This window comes from Rhinatrema bivittatum, chromosome 6 (assembly GCF_901001135.1).
Source record: "Rhinatrema bivittatum chromosome 6, aRhiBiv1.1, whole genome shotgun sequence".
NCBI lineage: Eukaryota > Metazoa > Chordata > Amphibia > Gymnophiona > Rhinatrematidae > Rhinatrema > Rhinatrema bivittatum.
In genome coordinates this window covers 160,000,636-160,023,998 of record NC_042620.1, presented here as the reverse complement: position 1 = coordinate 160,023,998, position 23,363 = coordinate 160,000,636, and the positions used below count along the sequence as shown (strand labels likewise).

The following is a 23,363-nucleotide window of genomic DNA, read 5'->3' as shown; positions in this document are numbered from 1 at the left end:
GTAAGTGCCGTTGTGACATATCAGTAGGTAGAAGAAGCTCTGATTTCCCTCCACCCATTAATTTCAAAGTTCATGAAAAGTTTGTGACATCCAGGTCTCCAGTCGGTAAACCTTCAGTGCCTTAGGACATCAATGTAGTCCTTGCTCAACTTTTTAAATGTCCCTTCAAACCTCAAGAGTTGGTGAACTTGAAGTTTCCACCTTGAAAGTGTTGTCCGTTGTAGCCTTCTCTTCAGCTTGAAGAGTTAAGTGACTTACAGGTACTGGTTTCCTACTCACCACAGGAACTCATCCTAAGTTCCTTCCAAAAGTGGTATCTGTATTTCACATTAACCAAAGTATTGTGTTGCCTTCTTTCTTCCCAACACCGCATACGCACAGGGAATAAAAGGCTCTTCATGCTCTAGATTGCAAAAGAGGCCCCCTCTAGCATATTACTTAAAAATGATTCAGCCTTGTTGTTAAGCTTTTCCTCTGAACATTTCCTTTGATCCCAATAGACTGAGACAGACAATTACCAAGAGAGCTCTGACTAATTGGTGAACAAACTATTGTGCACTATTATGAGTTCGCTGGCTTGCAGATTACAGTGTTAAGACTCATCAAGTGAGAGTCGTGGCAGAGAGACCTGGCAGGAAGTAACAACTGCTACGCCCCTGAGAGATGCCATTTGGGCAGATGGTAAGTGCTGCAATACCCAGCTGGTGTCAGTGAAACCGGTGCCATAAAAGATCTTCAGCCTATGGCCCGAGGGAAGACCTGGCAGGAAGTAATAGCTATTACGACCCCAAAAAATGTTGTTTGTGTGGGTGGTGAGTGCTATGATCCCCAGCTGATGCCATCAGCGCAACCAGTGCCATGAAAGATCTTCAGCTGTTCGCACGCAGCCTAAGGTGCAAGCCAAAGGGATGCGCACCTTGTGAGCATCTTGGGGAGCCATGCAGGAAATTCAGCGGACCTTGGAAATAACTTTGAAGGCTGTAAGTCTTTCTTCCTTTGTTTTGCAAGTTGTTACCTTTGGTTGGCCTATGCACAAGAAGAGGAAGGGGTTAAATGTCATTGTCTGTGGGAGCTTCTGTCTTCAAAGTGGGTCCCCTGGACTCTTGGGTTGTTACATCTTTGAACCAACTAATTGGGTTGGAGAGACTCTGGTTTTGGTGTCAACTGAGACATCTTCAAGCAATGTTTTTATTTTGAGCTCAGAAAACTAGAACCCTCCTTCACAACTTCTAGATACGATTGATTATTTGATGAGTCTTATTACCTGCTCCAGAAATTACAGAAGAAGGAGCAGCTGCAGGACTTTCATTTATTGAAGTTGCTGTAATGGGGCTTTCTGGAATAGAAGTGGGGGAGTATTCCTTCTTTGTTGAAGCAGAGGGTTAATTCTTGTAGTGATGATGGGATGATATTCTCCTCTCCTCTTTCTTGTTTAAATCCTGTTTCTCCTAGTTTATAAAAGAAATCTACATCTATCTCTATACCTAAGAAAGACATTTATTTAAAAGATTTAGCTATCTCTTTGCACCAATTGGAAGGATGTTTAGTACAGTTATGCAGATTCTCTACTGATGCTTCTGCTTAGACTGAATCATATTCTTCTTCATGCTACTCTTCTGGGTTCTCTTTCTAACCAGGTTTCTGGAATTTCTTCCGTACAAGAAACACTTGAAAATTCTTTGAGATATAAAAATTTGCCTTTTGTAAATTTTTAAATTTTTTTTAATCAATTAATTAATTAACTCAATTTTATTAATTCATTAATTAATTAATTAATTGAAAAATTAATTTTGTTAATTTTACCCTCTCAATTGTAAAATGGTAAAAAAAAAAATGTCATTGAAAATTTAAAGATTTTGCCTCAAAATATGCCTCCTATTTACAGAGCATATTATATTTCCTCTCAGAAACGGGTATCTAATGATCAAGAAGATGATATTGATGTATTGGCTCCCTCAATCGGCCTAGATGTTTCCACTTTGTAAGAGAACTCTCTAGTGAATATAGTTGCCAGAGAAACTAAAGATCTATTTTACTTTAAAAATGGATAACGATTTAGTTCTGAAGCTTTTCTTCAGAAATAGACTTCTTCCCTTTCTGGGAGATAAGGTTAATGTTTCTTCTGATCGTTCCAAGATCCACAGATACAGTGAAAAGCGTTTTTGCAATTAAAGCCCCAAGTATTGGGACTAGTGTCTTTTTTCTGAAGTTCCCATGTAAATGTATTGTTACATATCAAGGGAGTAAATTCATTTTTTATTACTCTTTACAGTTAAAAAGGTTTCTTAATGATACAACTAGTCTAGAGAATACTTGATATATAAGAATTTTTTGTTTAGGAGTACTTCTGGTAAATTAGTATATTTTTACTTGCAAATGGATAACTGTCTCTCCAATTATGGACCTTTGTCTGCATTATGGTATATTTTTTTCTATAAATACTGTTTATTTATAGAAACATAGAAATGACGGCAGAAGAAGACCAAATGGTTCATCCAGTCTGCCCAGCAAGTTTTGCACTTTTTTTTTTTCTCATCCTTATGTTACTCTTGGCTCTTAGTAACCTTTTGGTTCTATTTCCCTTCCACCCCTACCATTAATGAGAGAGCAGTGTTGGAACTGCATCTAAGTGAAATATCTAGCCCAATTAGTTAGGGTAGCAACCGCCGCAATAAGCAAGCCACACCCACGCCCACCCAGACTAAATAATTCAGTCCTTGTTGGTTGTTGTCTGTATATAGATCCACCTTATTCCTTCATTTTGTTCTGTATAACCAAACTTCTCTTGTAGTTTTAATTTTTTCTTGTTATATACTTGTAAAGGTTTCATAAATAGAAAGTTAAAAAAAAATGAGAGACATGGCGAATTCAGTGGCTCATCTAAGGGCCACTTACATTGAAGATATTTGTAAAGCTGCCACTTGGTCATCAATTCATAACTTCACGTCCCACTACTGTCTTGACTACATATCTTGAAGGGACATTAATTTAACTTTTGTGCAGCTTGTTCACCTAGTAGTCCACTCTTCACTAGTGGAATCTGGGTTGCTTGTTTTAGTTGTTGCTCTGCATGATAACCTTCAGCTTGGGTCTCGTCATGCTTAATGGCTATTTCCTGCCTGTTTATCCACAAAGAAAGCAAGTTTGCTTACCTGTAAGCAAGATTCTCTGTAGATAGCAGGATGAGGTAACCATACTTAATATCTGACCACCTCCCTGGGAGTCGACCACCTTGCTAAAGCTTAAGCTCACTAGGCAGCATACATATGCAGGAACTTCCATGCATAGTAAACTCTGTACTGAGCTCTGAGAACTGAGTCCATGTTGGTGACATCGTATGATATCATTCATCCTCCTTATAGAGAATCTTGATTACAGATGAGCAAACTTGCTTTTAGAGTAAAAAAAAATAAAATCATTAATTCTTTCTCTAGCACTTCCTTAAATTGAAAAGCATGCTGTGTGCATGAACTTTTCATTCCAGTTTGTATTTCGAGATTCAGTATGTCATTATGGCCTATAAATGATCAACTTTTGTTAACTTTTGAGGAGGCTGAGAGTTCATTTCTGCCTATGATGAAACTTGACAGCAGTCAAAGCCCTATATTGTGATGCTGGCATAAATAAAAATCTGCTTGACATTTTTTATTTCTGCTATCAAAGGGCATAATTCAGTTTCACCAAACTAAGCTTTACCATTTACAGTTAACATGAGAAATAATATTTAAGAAGCTGATGTGTATTTCGGTCTAGTTGGTGCAGTTTATTCTTTGGATATGGCAGAATGTGAGTGGTTTTTGCCATGTCTTCAGCAATATTTTGATCAGGATTATATTTGATATATATTTATTATAATTTAGGTTTGCATGGGATATTTCTGGCAGAGGTTTAGGACTCTGAGCATGATGTTTGTAGTCAAAGTTTGCCTTGGAAAGGGATTCTGGCATTTCAGATTCCTTTACTTTGGGCTCAATTTAAATTGCTTGGCCTGCCATGTAATTCCCATGTGGACAACGTCGTTAGGTTAAAGCTGAGCTGAATAATCGGAGTGGCTTGGCCTTTTCTCATGCTTATGTCCTTTCTAGCTGAGGTTTTGCGCTCCTGGCCAGAAGGCTTTTAGTGAATGAAGGATTCCTATTCTTAATGCAATAACACATTGTATGTTTTTCTTTATTCCTTCAATCAGCTTTTGGGAATGCCAAAACAGTAAGGAATGACAATTCATCCAGATTTGTAAGTATTTGAACAGCAGCACTAAAATATTGCAAATACCTTGCCTTTCCAGTTTGCTCCAGAAAAAATGATTCGGTTAAAAATGAGGTGGGAGGACATGAGGGTGGGGTAGAAAGGTTAACATAGAATAGAGCAGAGAAAGAAATAGAGCTTGGAAAATAAGCAAAAGGAGAAGCAGGAACAGAAAATAAAGAGCACCATAATGCAATGGAGCAAAAAGGAGACAAAATGAGGTGGAACATTAGTAAGTCCAAATAACAAATGGCAGAGAGATCATGTTCAATAAAATGTTAAATAAATAAAGAGCAAACAAATGTATGTCCTTCTGCACTGTGTTTTATCTATGTTTGCCACTCAAATTATTATATATACAACATCAATTGTCTTAATTGCATTTATGCTCAACTTTCAGTAGATTTCTACATCTCAGTCGAAAAGATGCATGGACTATTGTCCAGCTTTCTTTCTATTGCACCTTTAAAATAACCTTCCCATCCCCCACCTAGACTCTCAGTCAAGCTTCCTCTGTTTCAGGTCGATACTGTAAGGCCGCGTTAGAAAGAGTGCGGCAGTGCCAGGTGCACCCTCGTTCCCCGCACGCACAGTCCTGCTCACATACCGCTCGATACTCTTTTTAAATTGCTTGCAAATGCAAGCCACGTCTGCAAAGCGTTAGGCGAAGGGTTAGGCCCACGCAACCCATTTTACTGTATAGGCGCTTAATACAGCGCCTATACAGTATCCTGGGTGCGCTGGTACCTGTCATTTCAAATGTCATTTCAACTGACATTTGAATGACAGGTACCAGGAAGTGGATGGTTCCCCCCCATCCCGAAGCAAGGCGCAGGCGAAAATTAAAACAAAAGTTCATCGAGGCGGGAGCCGGCGGGCGCGCGTTGATCCAGGCGGAGGTGGGAGCCTGGATCAACGCCTGGTATTCTGTTTCTTATCCTTGGCATACCTTAAAGATTGCCTTTATTGTGGCCTTCTACACCAAATTGTTGTGTAATGTATGTTTTATGAACAGGAGGAGAAGCAGTGTTTCTGCAGAACTTTAATACTGCTAAACTATTGTTTTGACAGGGAAAGTACATGGACATTGAATTTGATTTCAAAGGAGACCCGCTGGGAGGCGTTATAAGTAACTGTGAGTCTAATACTTGTACACTGTTCTAAAAACAAGATCTTCTGTGAAATAAAGTAGAACCAGAAGCAAATATAAAAATAATTGTTAGATGAAATGAAATCCCATCCATTGACTGTTGTTTGTTTCTGAAATGTGTCACAAATTTCAGTTTTGAAGTCCCTCTATTTCCTGTAGACAAATGAGAACAGTGGAGTTGAAGCAGTTCTTAATTGTAGCTCTCTAACGCGGTATTTCAGATAAGAGGACCAAAAGTTGGCTAGGTTTAAATGCTTTCTCGAGATTTTGGTATATTGTAATGCAGCACTATGTACAACAACAAGAAAATGACTTTTAAAAAAAAAAACCTCTTTATTTATAAACATTTTGGCATACAAAGTAAAATATACAGAAACAAAAAAGCAGGTACCATGAAAGTAACATAAGCACTAAACAGAATGCTGGTGGCAAATATCCCAAATCAAGTGATATTTAAACATTTGACTTTTCAAAGCATAGAGAACTTGTTCCAAATCAGCCGCCTCTCTCACCTGGGATCTCCAATAAGAAATACTGTGAACAAACTCCCAAAAAGTGGCAATCGTGAATCTAGTAGCCAGTAGTAGTTGAGCAACCAATTTACGATATTTCAAGGGTATGGCTGACCCTGACCATCAGCCCAATAAGACCAATGAAGGTGTAAGACCTACCGGGAACCCCAATAGATCAGCTATTTCCTGTGTAATTTGTGACCAGAACCGATGCAAACAGGGGCAGGACCACCACATGGGTTTGTAAGTACCCCTCTCCCCACAGTCGCGCCAGGAGAGAGAGCTTGCCCCAGGTATAAATTTAGAGTAAAACAGCGATGTGCATATTTCCTATGGAGCAATTTAATCATTAACTTGGTACATCATACACAGATGGAAACACGATGTGCCACCTGCCAGATAGTCTTCCAGGCTTTAGCATCTAAAGTAGTTCCTAAATCAATATTCCAGGCCTCTATTAAAGCAGGGGAAGTACTGAGGCCATATTTATCCGCCATAATGCCCCGATACAATAAGGCAATGCTTTTTTTTCCGAGCGCCTGAGTCACTCAAGTACTGTTCCACCCTATTCAGCTGACATAGAGGTTCGGCTAAATTGAAGTGCTCTAAAGTGTTCCATAGCTGAAAAAAGGAAGCTCGTGACTCCTGACCAAGATCGTATTCCACTTCTAGCTCAGAAAAATCCATGAAAACGTCATCATCCCATAAATCCGAGAGGAGAACGAACTCTTTATCTCTCCAGCCTCTAAAAGCAAGGGGGAAAGTACAAGTATCTAGAATCAGATTTACTTACTTACTTATTTATTTATTTATTTATGAACTTTTAATATACCGACATTCGTAGGACACATCATACCGGTTTACAATCAACTCATGTAGAAAGGAAAGAGAAATTACAAATAACATGGAGGGGGAAAGGGGAGCAGAGAAGGAAGAGGAGAGAAGGGGTGGGGAGAAAGCAAGTGCGCAAGGAGCGTGAAGAGCAGAGGTAGTAGAGAGAGAGAGAGAGAGAGAAAGGAACTATAATAATAGAATTAACATAATCATAACATTTCAATAATTACATAGTCAACATATGCTTAGGCTACATCATTGTTGGTGGGAAACGGCGAAGGAGAGGTCGGGAAGGGGGCAGAGGGGTTTAGGTTTGATTGGCATCAGGGTAGGCCTGTAAGAAGAGCCAAGTTTTGATGCCTTTTTTGAAGTTGGGTAAAGAGGGTTCAAGGCGGAGAGACATTGGGAGTGAGTTCCATAGGGTGGGGCCAGCGATGGTAAATGCTCTTTCTCTGGTGAGGGAGAGATGAGCAGTTTTGAGGGGTGGTGTGTGGAGTGTGCCAGTGAGGCTGGCTCTGGAAGGGCGGTTGGAGTCACGGAAGTGCGGCATTTCCTTGAGCCATGCAGGGTTGTTTTTGTAAAGCACATTATGAAGAATGGTGAGGGTTTTATATTTTATACGGAAGGGGATGGGAAGCCAGTGCAGATCTTTTAGGACTAGTGAGATGTGTTCTCTTTTGCGGGTGCCAGTGATGATTCTTGCCATGGAGTTTTGCAAGATTTGTAACAGTTTAATTGTAGAGTAAGGGAGGCCTAGAAGAAGGGAGTTGCAGTAATCTAATTTCGATAGAATGGTAGACTGCAAAACTAGATGGAAGTCTTGGGCATGGAGGATGGGTTTCAGTTTTTTGAGGATGTGGAGTTTATAGAAACCTCCTTTTAGTAGTGATTTGATGTGGGCTTTGAAGTTAAGGTGTTGATCTAGTATAACACCTAGGTCTCTTACAGATGGCAAGAGGGGGTGGGTAGGGGTGGGGATGTTGGATGTGACCTGCGATGTGAATTCAGGATTGTTGGATATGAGGAGGATTTCTGTTTTGACTGCATTAAGTGTAAGCTGGAGGTTGGCTAATAGTACATTGATGGAGGCTAGGCAGGTTTCCCAGAAATGCAGGGTGTCCTTGAGGGTTTTTTGAATGGGAATGAGGATCTGAACAACATCCGCATACAGGAGGAAGTTAAGACCTAGGTCAGAAAGCAGATAGCAGAGAGGGAGGAGATAGATGTTAAAAAGGGTGGAGGATAGGGAGGATCCTTGGGGGACACCTTGCATGAGGGGGATGCGTGGAGATTCTGAGTTGTCAATTTTGACTAGGTATTCTCTGTGGGTGAGATAGGAGGTGAACCATGAGAGTGCAGTGCCGGAGATGCCTATCTCAGATAGCTGGGATAGAAGGATTTGGTGGTTGACTGTGTCAAATGCAGCAGAGATATCTAGGATGGTGAGTAAGTATGAGTTTCCTTGGTCCATGCCTATATGAATGGTGTTAGTGATTGCTAGGAGGAGGTTTTCAGTATTACGCCCTTTACGGAAAGCAAATTGAGAAGGGTGCAGAATGTTGTAGTCTTCAAGATAGTCAGAGAGTTGTGTATTGACTACCTTTTCAAGGATTTTGGATACAAAAGGCAGGTTGGATATGGGCCTGTAGTTTGAGGGGTCGTTGGTGTCTAAGGTGGGTTTTTTAAGGAGGGGCTTGACGATAGCAAGTTTAAGGGGGTCTGGGACTTTGCCAAATGTAAGTGAGCAGTTGATTAGATCAACTAGGAGTCTGGTTATGGAAGTGGGTATGGAGAGGAGGGATTTAGAGGGGATGGTGTCAGCTGTGTGGGATGCAGGTTTTATCTTTTTTAGTATAGTTTCAATCTCAAGGGTAGACATATTGTCGAAGGATTGAAAAGTGATTCCATTGGCTTTAGTAGGTAGGGGAGAGGTGGGGGTGGTTTTGGTGGGGAATCGAAGGAGAATATTGTCAATTTTATTCTTGAAGTATTTAGCAAGTTCTGTGCATTTCTCATTGGAGTTTTCTTCTTGGGAGTTGGGGGGGGGGGGGGGTAGTGAGCTCAGCAACATAAGAGAAAAGAACATTTGAGTTGAATTGGTAGTTGTGGATTTTAGCTGCGTAGAAATCCTTTTTGGCTTGGATGGTGGCTTGACGGTAATTGTGGAGAGTGTGTTTGTAAATTGATTTGCATGTGGGGGAAGGTTGTCTGTGCCAGGTGCGCTCTTTGGATCTAAGGTCCTGTTTGATCATTTTGAGTTCATTAGTGTACCATGGCTTTTTGTCTGTAGTCAATATTGGTATTTTTTTGTGTATTAAGGGGCAGATTTCGTCGGCTATCTTGGTGTTGATATTGTTCCAAGATTGCAAGGCTGTAACCCTGACTGTAACTATGACCCTACATTGCATTGGGAGGCCTTTAAAGATTCTCAAATATAGGCACAATAGGGGATAGCTTGTCTGTGTCCATACCCAAAAACCTTTGAAGTTGACCCCAAGTCATAAGAGTATGTGCTATAATGTGGCTGGACCTACTTATTTTATGCCTCATAAGAGAGGTAGGGGCCAGAAAAGGTAAAGTAGCAAGATTTACTAGTTCAGCTTGCTCCTTTTCCAGACTTAGCCATGCCACATCCCACCATGCAGCCAGGTGTGCAGTCCCACCAAGCAAGCTGCCCAATAATAAAAACAGATATTAGGTAAAGCCATACCACCTTGAACTTTGGGAAGCTATAAGATATGTAGACGCAGATGTGCCCTATGCTGCCTCGATACAAATTTAGCTATGGCTTTATGTAAATCAACAAAAACATGAGCCAGCACATTACAAGGGAGATGTTGAAAAAGATAAAGCAACTTTGGAAGCACGGACATCTTAAGTAAATTTATATGGCCCACCCAAAAGACTGTTAGGTGCTCCCAATCTATCAAGTCTTGTTTCATATGAGCAAGGGCAACACTGTAGTTTTTATGGTAGAGGTCTCGAAGGTTTCTAGTAACCTGAATTCCCAGGTAAGTAAAGCCATTTTCAGCCCTATGGAAAACAGACAGACAGGCCGGCATTGGAAACTTAGCATCTAAGGGTAGCAGTTCTGATTTTTGATAATTGACTTTATACCTAGACAGTCATCCGAATGCATTAAGCAGTGCAGGTCCATATACCCTTGGCTTACTTATATAAAGCAGCACATCATCAGCATATAGGGAAATCTTATGTGTACGTCCGCTCAGGGTGTATACCATGAATTAACTGATTCTGTCAGATAGCCCTAGCAAGCAGCTCAATAGCCAGGTTGAAAAGAAGTGGGAACAAGGGCAACCCTGTCTAGTACCTCTGCCAATCAAAAAAAGGGGAAAGATGGTCATTAATCAACAGTTGAGCCCTTGGTGATTTATACATAGCTTGAACCCAGACCATGAATCGAGGGGGAATGCCTACTTGAGTCATAACTTCAAAGAGGAAAGGCCATGACAGCCTATCAAAGGCCTTTTCTGCATCTAAAAAGAGCGCTACTCCAGAGATACCCTTCTATTTGGCCAGATGAAGCATATTAAATAAACGCCTCATATTAGAAGTGGAAACTCACCCCTTAATGAATCCCGTTTGGTCATTATGAATTAGATAGGAGAGTATTCTCTCCAAACGCAGTTGTAAAATTTTTGCCAATATTTTTATATCTGAGTTTAGGAGGGACATAGGATGAAAGAAGCCACATAACTCCTTATCTTTACCAGGTTTGGGTATTAAGGCAATAGTGGCATCTGCCATTTCATGTAGGGAGCCATTTAAACTGGCATTGTTAAAGAAAAAGTGTAAAAACTGCACGACCTTGGAGAAAATTATTTTTTATAAAAATCAATAGGGTATCCATCTGGGCCAGGGCTCTTTCCTTTAGGTAATTCAGAGATTGCCAATTGGATTTCCTGTACCATAATGGGCTTCATCATTCCTTTGATTTGGGGCTCAGAAAGTGCAGGCAGGTCTAAACTATTAAGAAAGTGCTGTATATCTTCCCGAGATGCGGTTGTTGAGTCAGTATATATGTCAGTAAAAAATTGAACAAAAGCCTGTTCAATTTTCTGAGAAGTAACCATGACCGAGCCATCACCTTTTTTAATCTTAAAAATGTAGGATTTTTCCATCTTCCGTTTAACAGCCCTAACCAGGAGGGACCTCTACCTTATCCCCGTGTTCATAAAACTTAACCTTAGTTAACTTTATAGCTTTTTCTATGTTCCCTATCTCAAGTGAGCGAAGGATCTGTTGGGTTTTCTCAAGCTCGCATAGCGTGCTTGGAAAGCAATTTTGTTTATGAAGGGTTTCTAATGTATGGATCTGAGCCAAAAGATCGTTAATTTCTTTCCGTTTGTCCTTCTGTAAGAAACTAGCATAACTAATAATTTTCCCTCTCAAAAAAGCTTTAAAGGCCTCCCAATGCAATGTAGGGTCATAGTTACAGTCAGGGTTATGGTCATTGTATTCAGTGATAGCATTAACAACCAAGTCCAGAAAATATTTATCCCCTAACAACGTAGCATTAAGCTGCCATGAGAATATAGGAAGATTAATGTCTTTAAAGGAGAACTGCAATTGGACCAGATAATGATCAGAGAGAGTATAAGGAAATATTTCACAGCTGTCCATATGTGACAAAAAATTCTTAGTACAAAGAAAATAGTTTAGGCGACTATATGTACCATGTCTAGGGGAGAAGAAAGTATAATCTCTGACCCCTGCATGGAGATCACACCATACATCTGTTAATTGTAAGGTGTCGTTAAGAGTTGTAAGGGGAGACGTTTGAGAAGTAGACAAGATAAGTTTAGAAGACTTGTCTAACTGAGGGTCAGGACATACATTCCAGTCTCCACCTATACATAACAGTCCAAAGCCAAAGGTGGCAAGGCGATCAACGAGCTTCTGAAAAAATTCAACATGGCCAGTATTAGGACCATATATATTATCCAAAGTAAAATTAAACAAACCTAGGGTACAATAAAAAAAACCATATCTCCCTTCTGGATCACTGAAAGATTTATTAACTATCAAGGGCAGATTTTTGTCGATTAAAATACAAACTCCCCGATTTCGTGAGTTATACAAAGCATAATAAACAGAGGTCACCCAGCCGCACCGAAGCTTAACATGCTCGGCATCTGTAAGGTGGGTTTCTTGTAAGAGGAGGAGTTGTGCTCGTTGCCACCTGGCCAGCTGTAAAATTCATTTTCCTTTCATGGGTGAAGAGATCCTCCTCACATTCAAAGAGAGACAGTTCAGAGGTACTGCCATTTAAGGACATAAGCAATCATGTCTATAGAAGTGACAGTACTTTACCAAAATAAAACAGGATACAAGAATCCACAAACAAAGTCACAAGAAAATGACTTTTGAAGTACAAAATATTCTATGAAATTTTCCAGGCAAGATCATTATTCCTGGGTGCGTTCTCACTGCTGCCAAACTGCCTTTCAAAGAATTTCTTAGGGGTAGATTTTAAAAGGTGCACGCGATGAGAGTCACGTGATGCAGTGTAAGGGAAGGATGTGATTCCCTTCACAGTGCTGGCCCTCTCTAATCCAGCCACATCCACAGCTCAAATTGCAGTGATTCTGCTTAGGAACCCTTGAGGACACTAATCTGGTGCTCATTCATTTTACGTTAAGCCCGATGACTTCCAGATTAACGAAGAAAGAGAAAGAACAGCCGAGAACCACGGAAACAGTGCCCAATACGGTGCTGGATTCTCCGGCACAACGGAGTATGACTGCGATAGCAGAAATTAAGGCAGCGATTTCCGAATTGCTGGGACCTGAACTAAAAACAATCTCAGTGAAACTAACTGAGCTAAATGAGGTAGTTGCAGGCTTTGAGACCCATTTCTCGGAGCTTGAACAGTGAGTGTCTGATTTACAAGATGGCTGCCAGGTCTCTCAAACTGATATTATGGAGCTCAAAGCCGCACTTGAGAAGCACATGGAGTACTTGGAGGACCTCGAAACCCGCTCCAGGAGGTCCAATCTCAGGTTCTTAGGACTCCCAGAGTCCTTGGTCGAATGAGATTTGCTGTCATTTCTAGAGGGGTGGCTGCAGAAGGAACTAAATATTTTGTGTGCACATGGCCCTCTCTGTATCGAGACAGCACACTGCCTGGGCCCAAAACGCGACTCAGACCTTTGACCCCGAGTAGTCATTGCAAATATTTTTAACTTTGCTCACAAAAGTGAAATCCTACGTGCCACCCGAGCAGGGACATCCCTGCAATACCGAAACAGGAAAATCTTAATTTTTCAGGACTTTTCTGTCAACTTGGCGGCTAAACAGCGCATTATGGCTCCACTCTGCACGAAATTAATTGAATCAGGGTTTCATGCCACTATGGTTTATCCTCCGCGGATCCGGGTTGCCACAAAAGACTGGATTCGGTGGTTCATGGAGTCGGAAGTAGTCAAGGCTTTTATGCAAACTTCAATTTCCCCTGCATCGAGGAGCCCACCGGCGGTGAGTGCTGCCCTGACCTAATAGAATCGATGGGATAGATCCCTGATCGCAGCCCACCTTCATGCTGCTGGGATGGAAGGCCGACAATTTGGTTTTGCAGTGCACTTAAGTGCTCTTACAAATGGATGTTTCAATTTTGGAAGCGGTGAGAGCCCAACCGAAGCGGCCACATGTTATAGCCTGCAACTGGATACTGAGTTCCCTGGAGCTTAGTCTGTAAGGCTTTGCCATATGGCTGAGAACTGCTGTGGACAATTTAAAAGTTCCTTAAGTTTGCCATTGTTAATGTTGCCATTTGCTGCATCATTGTTTAATTATTGATATTTTCTTGCTATGGATGGGGTTGGAAGGGGAGGGGGTGGGCGACTGTATGCATGGTGGTGACTCATGTGGTTGAATGCGAGAAAGAGGGGGGATAGCATGGGACATTGGAGAGGTGGGGATGGGGAGAGGGAAGGAGGGCTGGTGGATTTTTTTCTCATGCTTTGGTTACATTCCATACTATGTGGTCAGTCAATGTCGTGGAACAATATATATGTCCTAGAGTGAAATTGAAGTTTCATTGTTAACCAATATGATTTGTACTTTTACAGGAATGTCGGTATAGAAAAAAATATAAATAAATAAATAAATAAGTCACACTTTTCCATGGGAGCCTCAGCTGGGAGGGCCCCCATGTTAATGATCTGACTTTTCTGGGCATGTTAGATCCTGGTAAAGTAAATGGCTGCTAGTATTGGTACTAGAGTCTTATCCTGGAACGTATGCAGAATAAATTCCCCTATTAAGAGATCTAAAGTCCTCAGTCACTTAAAAAAAAAAGCAAGTTGATATTGCTTTCTTGCAAGAAACCCATCTAATGGATGGATGTTGAACACATGAAGCTTTGTAGATGGTGGGTAGGAGATGTATACTTTGCTTCAGGTTCGACTAAATCAGCCGGGGTGGTGATATTATTTAATAAACAATTACCCTTTCAGGTTTTAACAGAGATTAAAGATCCTCACGGACAATATATTCTTTTAGTCACTCAGATATATAATCGTCAAATGGTATTCTGTAATGTGTATGCCCCTAACAACTATACCCCTACTTTCTTCCGTGACCTTCAGTGCTTGTTACTTCCATATCTTGATGATTTTATAATCTTAGGGGGCGATTCAATGCTATTAGAGACCTAAAATTGGATAAATCTAACGTCACTACTAGGGACAATGGGGCGAGCAAGGGGTTGCAACAGCTAGCGAAGACGTTACATCTGGTGGATGCATGGAGGGTGCTCCACTCTACTGAGTGGGAGTTCACACACCTATCCCGTGCACATGATATTTATTTTATTTATTTATTTAAAAACTTTTCTATACCGTTGTTAAGTTAAATAACCATCACAGCGGTTTACAGAAGGGCACGATAAAGAGAAATATGGTCCCAGTTAGACTATCTGTTTCTAAGTGCATATCAGTTTTCGCAACTTGGAGATGCCTGCATAGGGGAGATATTGTTATCAGATCACGCACCCATATGGCTAGACCTGCAGCTTTCTCCCACTTCAGTCCCTACTCACATATGGAGATACCCTTACTATTTAGCAGATGACCCTCAGTTCCAATCTTACTTATGCTCCAGATGGAAGGACTATGCTAGCCTGAATGGGGAACATGAGACCAACCCAATTCTCTTTTGGTACACGCAAAGGTGGTAATACGACGGGATATTATTTCCTATGTGGCACATAGATGCAAAATGCTAGATAAGCGGCTTCTTGCCTTAAGCAGCCAATTGAAAGCCGTGAGAGACAGTCTGACCTGCACAAATCATCCTGCAGATAGAGATAGTTATAGAACTTTACAAGGAGCTATTAATTCCCTACTTCATCAGAGGGCTAAAAAGAGCCTTCTATATTACCAGTTTCACCTTCATCAATATGGTAATAAATCTGGGAAGCTAATAAATAATTTACTTAAAACAGCACACAGCTCCCATCATATTGCAGCCATTAGGACACCTGAGGAACATGCAGTCATGGATACTAAAGAGATTCTCTCGCAGTTTCATCAGTTTTTCTCCACAATCTATACATCCAAGGGCTGGGATCCTGAGGCTTATGAGCGGTTCTGTACTAAATTTACTCTGCCTAGTCTTATCACCGCTCAGAAGGCCTGGCTCAATAGGCCATTGGGAGACGAGGAGGTGCAATCAGCCATCCAACAGGCAAAACGATTTAAGACCCCGGGCCCTGATGGATATGCTGCAGAGTTTTATAAATGCTGACATGATTTTGTGGGACCGGTGCTGGCTCAGACCTTTACAGACTTAATTGCTGTAGGTGAATATCCCACTCACGTTAATATGGCTCATGTAACCCTCATCACCAAACCCGGAAAGGATGCCTCATCCATGGCCTCTTATAGGCCGATTTCGCTTTTCAATGCTGATCAAAAACTTCTCGCAAAAATTCTGGCAGATCGCCTGGCGGAGGTGATTCCTTCCCTGATAGGCCAAAATCAGGTGGGTTTTGTTCGCCAATGTTACACACTCGCTAATATTCGGAAGCTTCTGGTGGCCCAGGAAATGAGCCAACAAATGAATTGCCCATATCTTTTGATCAGCTTTGATGCAGAGAAAGCGTTTGATAGGGTAGAGTGGCGCTATCTATTCTATATGTTGAAGATGATGGGAATTGATGGTATGTTCTATGATGCAATCCAACTTTTGTATAGCAATCCTACTGCTGTAATTACAGCTAATAGATCGCAATCTGAGATATTTCCAATTTCCCGAGGTACACGGCAAGGGTGTCCATTATCGCCTTTATTATTTCTCCTACAGCTAGAACCTCTCCTTCTATCCATTTTATACACCCCAATAGTGAGAGGTATTAGGTTACAATCGGAGGTGTTTAAATATGCGGCTTTTGCCGATGATATTATGGTATTTTTGATGGACCCTCACCGCTCGCTAACAACCCTCATGCTGTTACTCACAGAGTTTGGACAGTTTGCGGGACTCCGACTTAATTTGGCCAGATCCGAAGCCCTAGCCTTTCCGGACACTCTTCGGGAGTGCTGGCCTGGAACCTTCCCATTACAGTGGGCTGAAGGCTCCTTTAGATACCTAGGGGATATTATCTCTAACTCACCCAATCAATTATATACATTAAATGTAGCCCCCCTTCTTAAGCGCTCCGTAGAGATGCTATGTACTTGGAGAAGCTTGCCTCTCTCACTGGGAGGCAGGGTTAACTTGTTTAAGATGCTGTTACTGTATAAATGGCTTTATTTACTTCAAAACTTACCACTTTGGCTCTGTCGTACTGACTTGCTAAAATTGGACAAGGAATTACTTTGTTTCCTTCGGAGAGGTGGTAAACCCAGGATTTCCTTGGCAGGGCTTTGGGAGCGGTGGGGAGAGGGAGGCTTGGGTGTCCCCGATTTAAGACTATATAATTTGGCAGGGAACCTTCGAATTCTCAGGGATTGGATAATGGAGGGGTCTCATCGTGTTCAGGTCCTGGCTGACCAGGTCATAGTGGCTCCCCTAGCGTTAACGTATGTTATGCAGGTTCAAACCACTGCTTTCCTATCCTTTCTTATTCACTCTCCCTCAATTTGTCCTTTGCACCAGACTTGGCGGGCTGTGATCAAATTATTACAGATACCTCGACACTGTGCATACTTGTTACCCATTCAGGGGAATGGAGACTTTAGTCCTGGCTCCTAAACGGCCAGGTTTCGCCAGTGGAGGACCACTGGCATTAAGCAACTAGGTCACTTACTTGATAGAGAGGGGCAACTTCTACCTTTGTCAGACTTGAGGACGTTGTACCAGCTGGGGTCTGGGCAAGTGTTTTGCTACCTACAAATTCAACATCATATCCAATCACTGCCCGTGGAATCCAGGTCCTCAGGGGTTTTTCTCTCTTTGGACAAGATATTTTTGTTCGATAAACCACTATCTTCTACTTTTGTCCCAGTATTATAAAAAGATTAAAGGCCTAATTAGGCAGGAGCCATATGCTGTTTTGGTTAATCAGTGGAATAGAGATGGGGTGTTTGTAATTACCTGTCCTTCGAGTATGCTTTAGGTGGGTGTCCCAACTTACAGTGAATATGTATTATCGCAAAATGCAATTCAAATTTTTAAGACGTGTTTGTACAGATTGCATGCCGCGCCGGACTTTCCATGTCGGCCCTTTGTGGTAAGTGTCACAGGGTCATAGGTATCATGTCTCATTCCTTTTGGGCATGCTCTCCCATCCGAAGGTTTTGGGGTAGTATAGCCAATTATGGCACTGCTGAAGATTTCCCTCCCCATAACTCCCTTGATTTTTCTCTTTGGCTCGTGTCCTCGTATTCCGGTGAGGAGGGGCCCTTGCCTATTTATATTGAAAGCCTGCTTAGTTGGAAAGAATGTGATTCTGCTGCATTGGCGGTCTGCCGACAGTCCTTCCTTTTGGACCTGGCGCAACCATCTTCATCATATAATGCGTATGTAGGATCTGAGCTCCCGTGCATACCCTCAGCTACGCAGGAAGTTTCTGGAGATTTGGGATCCCTATCTGCAGGCCTTGCTGCACCATTCACGAAGCCTGATACTTAATGACTGAGTAGTAATCTGCTGACCTGCTTTTGCTTTTAACACCAGGGTAACGACCGACTTGACTGCACGACATGGACTTTGTTGTCATAGGTGGGAGGGGGGTGGGGTGTTATTGGAAGGATTATAATGGCTTCAATACTGTTTGTGGTCTTTGTCTGGAGGGGGTTAAGAGTTCCAGCTCCCCCGGACCGTTATCAATGGATGTATTATTATGCCATAAAACTTAATAAAAACCGTTTAACAATAAAAGGTGCACGCATCCATGTGAGCGTTCTTCCCAGTGCACACACATGGATGCGCCGATTTTATAACATGCGCGCCAGATTTTATAATCCACACATGCATGTGCATGCGGTGTGCGCAAGGGGGTTGTACTTTTGTGAAGTCCATGAGGTGACGCAATCAGTACTTTCCCCACTTCCCTTCCAGTCCGCTCCAATTAAGGAGCTGACTGTGAGGGAACTTCCTTAACCCCCTGCCTAAGCTTCCTTCCCTTTCCCCTCTCCTCCCCACCCCCTAAACCTTTCCTACCTTACCTCTTTTTTTTTATTTTGTTACTTGCTTCTCCTCGGGAGCCGAAGTAATTTACGTGCGCCGGCCAGCTGCCAGTGCTTCTCCCACTTCTCCCGCTGTCCCAGCTGGCCTCCATCCTGCCCTGCACCCTGGCCCTCCCCCCCTTTTTAGGGCCCAGCAATTATGCACGTATTGTCACTGACGTGCACGGCTGGGCCCTTTTGAAAATGCGCGCAGTGTGCGCAGGGCCCGGCCGTGCGCATAAGTGACAATATTTGTAGGCATGGCCGATTTAAAATTCAGCCATTAGAGAATAAAGATTCCCTGAGAATAGGCCTGGATGAACTTCTTAATGAACAATCTAGGAATTCACCTTTGAGTACCAGGAAAACCTTTTTGTATTGGAAGTTGTCCTTAGGAAGAGGGTAAATTTCACATGAAAAACATGCAACATTAGAAGAAATGTTAGTCTGTCAATTTAAAAAAATATGCTTGTGAGTGGCAAGAAAGTAACTGAATCAACCAACTAAACTAAATGAAAGCTAGGACACAATCATTTTAGACAAACATATGTCAATGCACAAAGTTTAGGCAAAACAGATTTGCTAAACTATATGTGATTTGGTTTGAAAATGAAATGATTTCCCATTCCTATTCGATGGGGCCCAGCAGAGGATCAAAACACTGCTGGCGAGAGCAGAGTTCTCATTCACAGCTAACCTGAAGGTTATGGTGAATTTATCTTTTCTTTTCCGTTCATCAGCTTCTTGATGTCCTTATAGTGCTGCATAATTTCATAGTGCATGGACTTCTGTGTAAGCATTCCATATCGGGGCTAGTGCTGTGCTCTAGTGTATGGGAGACCTCTGTTCCTTGTGCCATCTGGGGATACTGCAAGGGTGGTGGTCACAGTCCATGGGCGAAGGAAACTCGGCCATCGTGCAGGGGCCATCTGGTGCCAGACTCGATGCACGTGTGTGTCGGGTTCTGGAAAGAGTTGCAGTCTGAGGTCCCTGCCAAGGCCTGTTGCTTTGCTGGCTGGGCTAGATTGGGGGAGGGAGATATTCTAAAATCGGGAGTGGTGGGGTGGCGAATGAGTAGTTGCAGATGAAGGTTCATGGCACTGTGTGCAAGTTTCCTCTTGATCTGGAAACCAAAAAGAGCAGGAGGACACAGGCAGGCCTAAATATTTAAAATAAAAACCATTTACATCGTTTTTGGTCAATTACTGTATGTTAAATTGCTGTTTTAATAGCCTTTTAATATATTTTTGGACTATTAAGGGCAAATAGACGTATTTATGTCTGCACTTGGGAAAAACGGAGTTTGAAGTCAGTATTTCAACTGGCCCCAATATATCCTGTGGTCTGGCCCAATTTGTATGTTTAGTAGGAAAAAATGTACTTTTAATTGTGGCCATGCTACCTGATTCCAAAGATTTCATGCCCTGGTATCACTCTTTGTTTGTATTGTAGTAGTAGTTCAAATGTATTAGGGTAGAAGCAGAAAAGGTTTCTAAGGAGCTCTTGAAGTGTGGTGGGTAAGGATGGGTGCTTCAGGTGTTTCTGCTTTAGCCGTTCTTCTCTCTGCTGCCAATGGGAGAACAGCGCTCCTAAAAGCAGCAACTCTCCATTGCTACCCCCATTTCTTGTGGTCAGTATGCGGAGTTTGATCTGCACTGTATAAGCAGCAGCAGCAGCACTTCCTGCTGTTGAAAGGTGGTGTATGTAGGTTCTCCTAGCTTGGCAAGCACAGGGTAACTGGGAAAGGATGATAGGAGGAGGAAGAGAGACTGGCCACAGGGGGAGAGAAGAAATCTGTACACAGAGAGCCATGTTCAATAAGCTGGTGAGCACGTAAGCTATCCAGATAGAGTTATCTGGCTAACTTTAGGCCTATTATTTGTGCAGATTGATCTGTATGCACACATTTAGTTGTATAGCGCACAATGGGCCGGATTTTAATAGCTATGCGCGGGTGTAGATTTGTGCGCACAACCCAGCGCGCACAAACCTACGCCCGATTTTATAACATGCGCGCGCAGCTGCACGCATGTTATAAAATCTGGGGTCGGCGCACGCAAGGGGGTGCACAGCACTGCACACTTGTGCACCTTGCTGGTGCCGAGCCCTAGGGGAGCCCCAATGGCTCTCCCCGTTCCCTCCGAGGCCGCTCCGAAATCGGAGCGGCCTCGGAGGGAACTTTACTTTCGCTTCCCCCACCTTCCCCTCCCTTCCCCTATCTTACCCGCCCCCCAGCCCTACCTAAATCCCCCCCCCTACCTTTATTTTGTTTACGCCTGCCTGTGGCAGGTGTAACTTCACGAGCCGGCCGGCTGCCGGTGCATGGTCCCCTGGCACGGCCACTGTGCCGGAAGCCTCGGTCCCGCCCCCTTCCCGTCCCTTCCCCTATCTTACCCGCCCCCCAGCCCTACCTAAATCCCCCCCCCCTACCTTTATTTTGTTTACGCCTGCCTGTGGCAGGTGTAACTTGCGCGCGCCGGCCGGCTGCCGGGGCATGGTCCCCCGGCACAGCGGCCGTGCCGGGGGACCATGCACCGGCACAGCGGCCGTGCCGGTGCATGGTCCCCTGGCACGGCCGCTGTGCTGGAAGCCTCGGTCCCGCCCCCTTCCCGTCCCTTTTTCAAAGCCCTGGGACATACGCGCGTCCCGGGGCTTGCGCCTGTCGCCGGGCCTAAGCAAAATAGGCTCGGCGCGCAGGGCTTTTAAAATCTGTCCCTATATGGCTAAACATGGCTAAATATTTTGGCCCAACCTTACCACAATTCAAGTCCCACCCCTTTTTTTTTTCTGGGTAACTTTGACAGCACAAATATTTTCTGTATACAAAGTTACCGGACAAAGAGGGGATATTTTTAAAGGAACAGATTTATATGAATAAAAAGCCAAGTTTACCTGGATAAATCTTTTGATCCTCAGAAGGGAGGAGTGGGGAGAAAAAGGATGGATTGAGAAGAAAGGCGTTAAAAGCAGGAACAGGGAAGATGTTCAGGGAAATAGAAGGGTAGGAGAGTAGGCTGGTGGAAATCTGGTGGAAAGGGATAAGCACCCATACATTTTTCCACTTCATCTCCTTTTTGTAGCATGGTCAGCACAACAGCTCCGATTTGAGATTCACAACAATTTAGATTTGGAGGTACCAAAGTAAGGAAATCATTTTTCCTCAGAAGTTGCATTTAAAAAAAAAAAAAAAAGCCACAACAAAGAGAACTCTAACAAGTGTACGTGTTGTACCTGCTTGGTCATTCGATACCTACTGTAGTTGTACTGCAGCATTAAATCCTGAACCTAATCCTATTCTCAAGGCATAGCTGACATTTTAATGTGGGCTGGAAAGCCATTTTTTTTCTCTGTTGCCTAGCGTCAGCTCGTCTCTGCTCCTCCACATTATCTACCTTATCTCTTTATCTATAGGGATTTCTTCCACCTGGCTGCCCTTCTATGTGCACTGAATCAGCTCTCCCAAGTGGAACAGCAGTGCTGGATATAAAACGAAAGTGTCCTGTAGCACTCAGCTTTTACTTTCTCTTCCTGCAATGAAAGAAGAGAACATAGCATTTGAAAGCTGATCACAAATGTATAAAGTTAGTCCAATAAAAAAGCATCACTTCTTAAATGTCTTCCTTTAGCTGCGAGTGGTACCGCCTGCTGGTCACATCCAATAGAAAGAATATGGTGTTATTCTACCCAAAAGTGACATTTGCTTAAAAGGAAACCAATAAGGCAGATGGGTAGTGCCTGACACATTTTTAAGCTAATAAGTGCTTTTAAGAGGACCATGAAGGGTCTTTTCCTCCAACGGGCTACAGCAAGCGACGCTGAGGTTTCCAAGCTGGGGAGGATCTAAGATGACTGCAAATTCCTTGCTTTGCATTTGCATGTCGTTAAAGGTGTCAAGTCTTGCTTTATGGATGTCCCGCCTGTGCTCTCCTTCTGGTTTTTGATCTAATTATGGCTCTTGTAAAGACTTCCTTGTTGAAACAGGTCTTTGTTGATGGCGGTAGCTGCTCCTTTGGTGGTTTCTCCATTAGAAGGAGGAAAGATAAACACTCTTAATGTGTGAGTTGGTGGCTTTTCCTGATCACCTTGCACAATTCGGTCATCCTTCATATAATCTTGACAGCTCTACTTCCCAGTCTCTTAATTTATTAACTTCTGCTGGTGAAGATTAGGTGCATGTCAGCAGGTCATATATTTAAAAAAAAGTGTCCCACATCATGAGAGGTGGAGTCTGCTAGAAAGACAGGAAGCCAGAACACATGGGAACAATACAGTTTCCATTAGAAAGCTACAGCTTATGGAATTGTTGCCTCACAACCATTTTCAGGATGCAGTAATGGCACAGCATAGAGAGAGTTATATCTGTCTAAAGCTAAAACAAACAAACAAACGAAAAACATAAAACAACCAGTCAAAACAAATCCCTCCCCATCCAGACACCCTGCATCATCTCAATAGGATTCTAAATGCTATACAGTCTGCTATGCAAATCTTTATTTTTCCTCATGGTGTTTGTCACTATAGTCATTGAAGAGAGAGGCAAGAGACCCCCACACAGCACCATTAGGAAGGATGTTCCTCCAGGCACGTTTTTCAGAAAAAAGACACATTCAGAGATGAGGAAGGTGAAGATGCTGCCTAGTTGCCACCATAAAAAATGCAGGGACTGTGCTGGCAGATCACAGTTTGAAGCAGTGGCCAGGAGAACTGGATGAACACAACAGAAGATAATCGAACCATATTTTTTATAAAGAACTTTTAACTAAACTGAGTGTGAGATAGTATATATGATAATAAGATACAATACTTTAAAGAAACAGTAACCTAGATTGTCCATAGAATTTAGCCTTCATGCAGATGTCTATTCTGTTGCATATTTGCCTGTTAGCAGTTCAGAATATTTCTCATATTACTATTAAAACTGAAGTGCATCAATCAGTTCTAGTGGCAGGCATATCCAGAGCCATATCATGTCGTCCTGCCACCCCTCGC

At 42.6% G+C, this 23,363-nt stretch overlaps 1 protein-coding gene across 1 annotated transcript in view; it reads left to right on the top strand.

The window, feature by feature from the left end:
* Positions 1 to 23,363, top strand: part of MYO1B (myosin IB) — a 367,758-nt gene that overhangs the window by 126,969 nt on the left and 217,426 nt on the right. Inside the window, 2 exon segments of the mRNA XM_029606086.1 lie at positions 4,187 to 4,233; positions 5,317 to 5,380. Of these exon segments, the coding sequence (XP_029461946.1) occupies positions 4,187 to 4,233; positions 5,317 to 5,380 (111 nt within the window).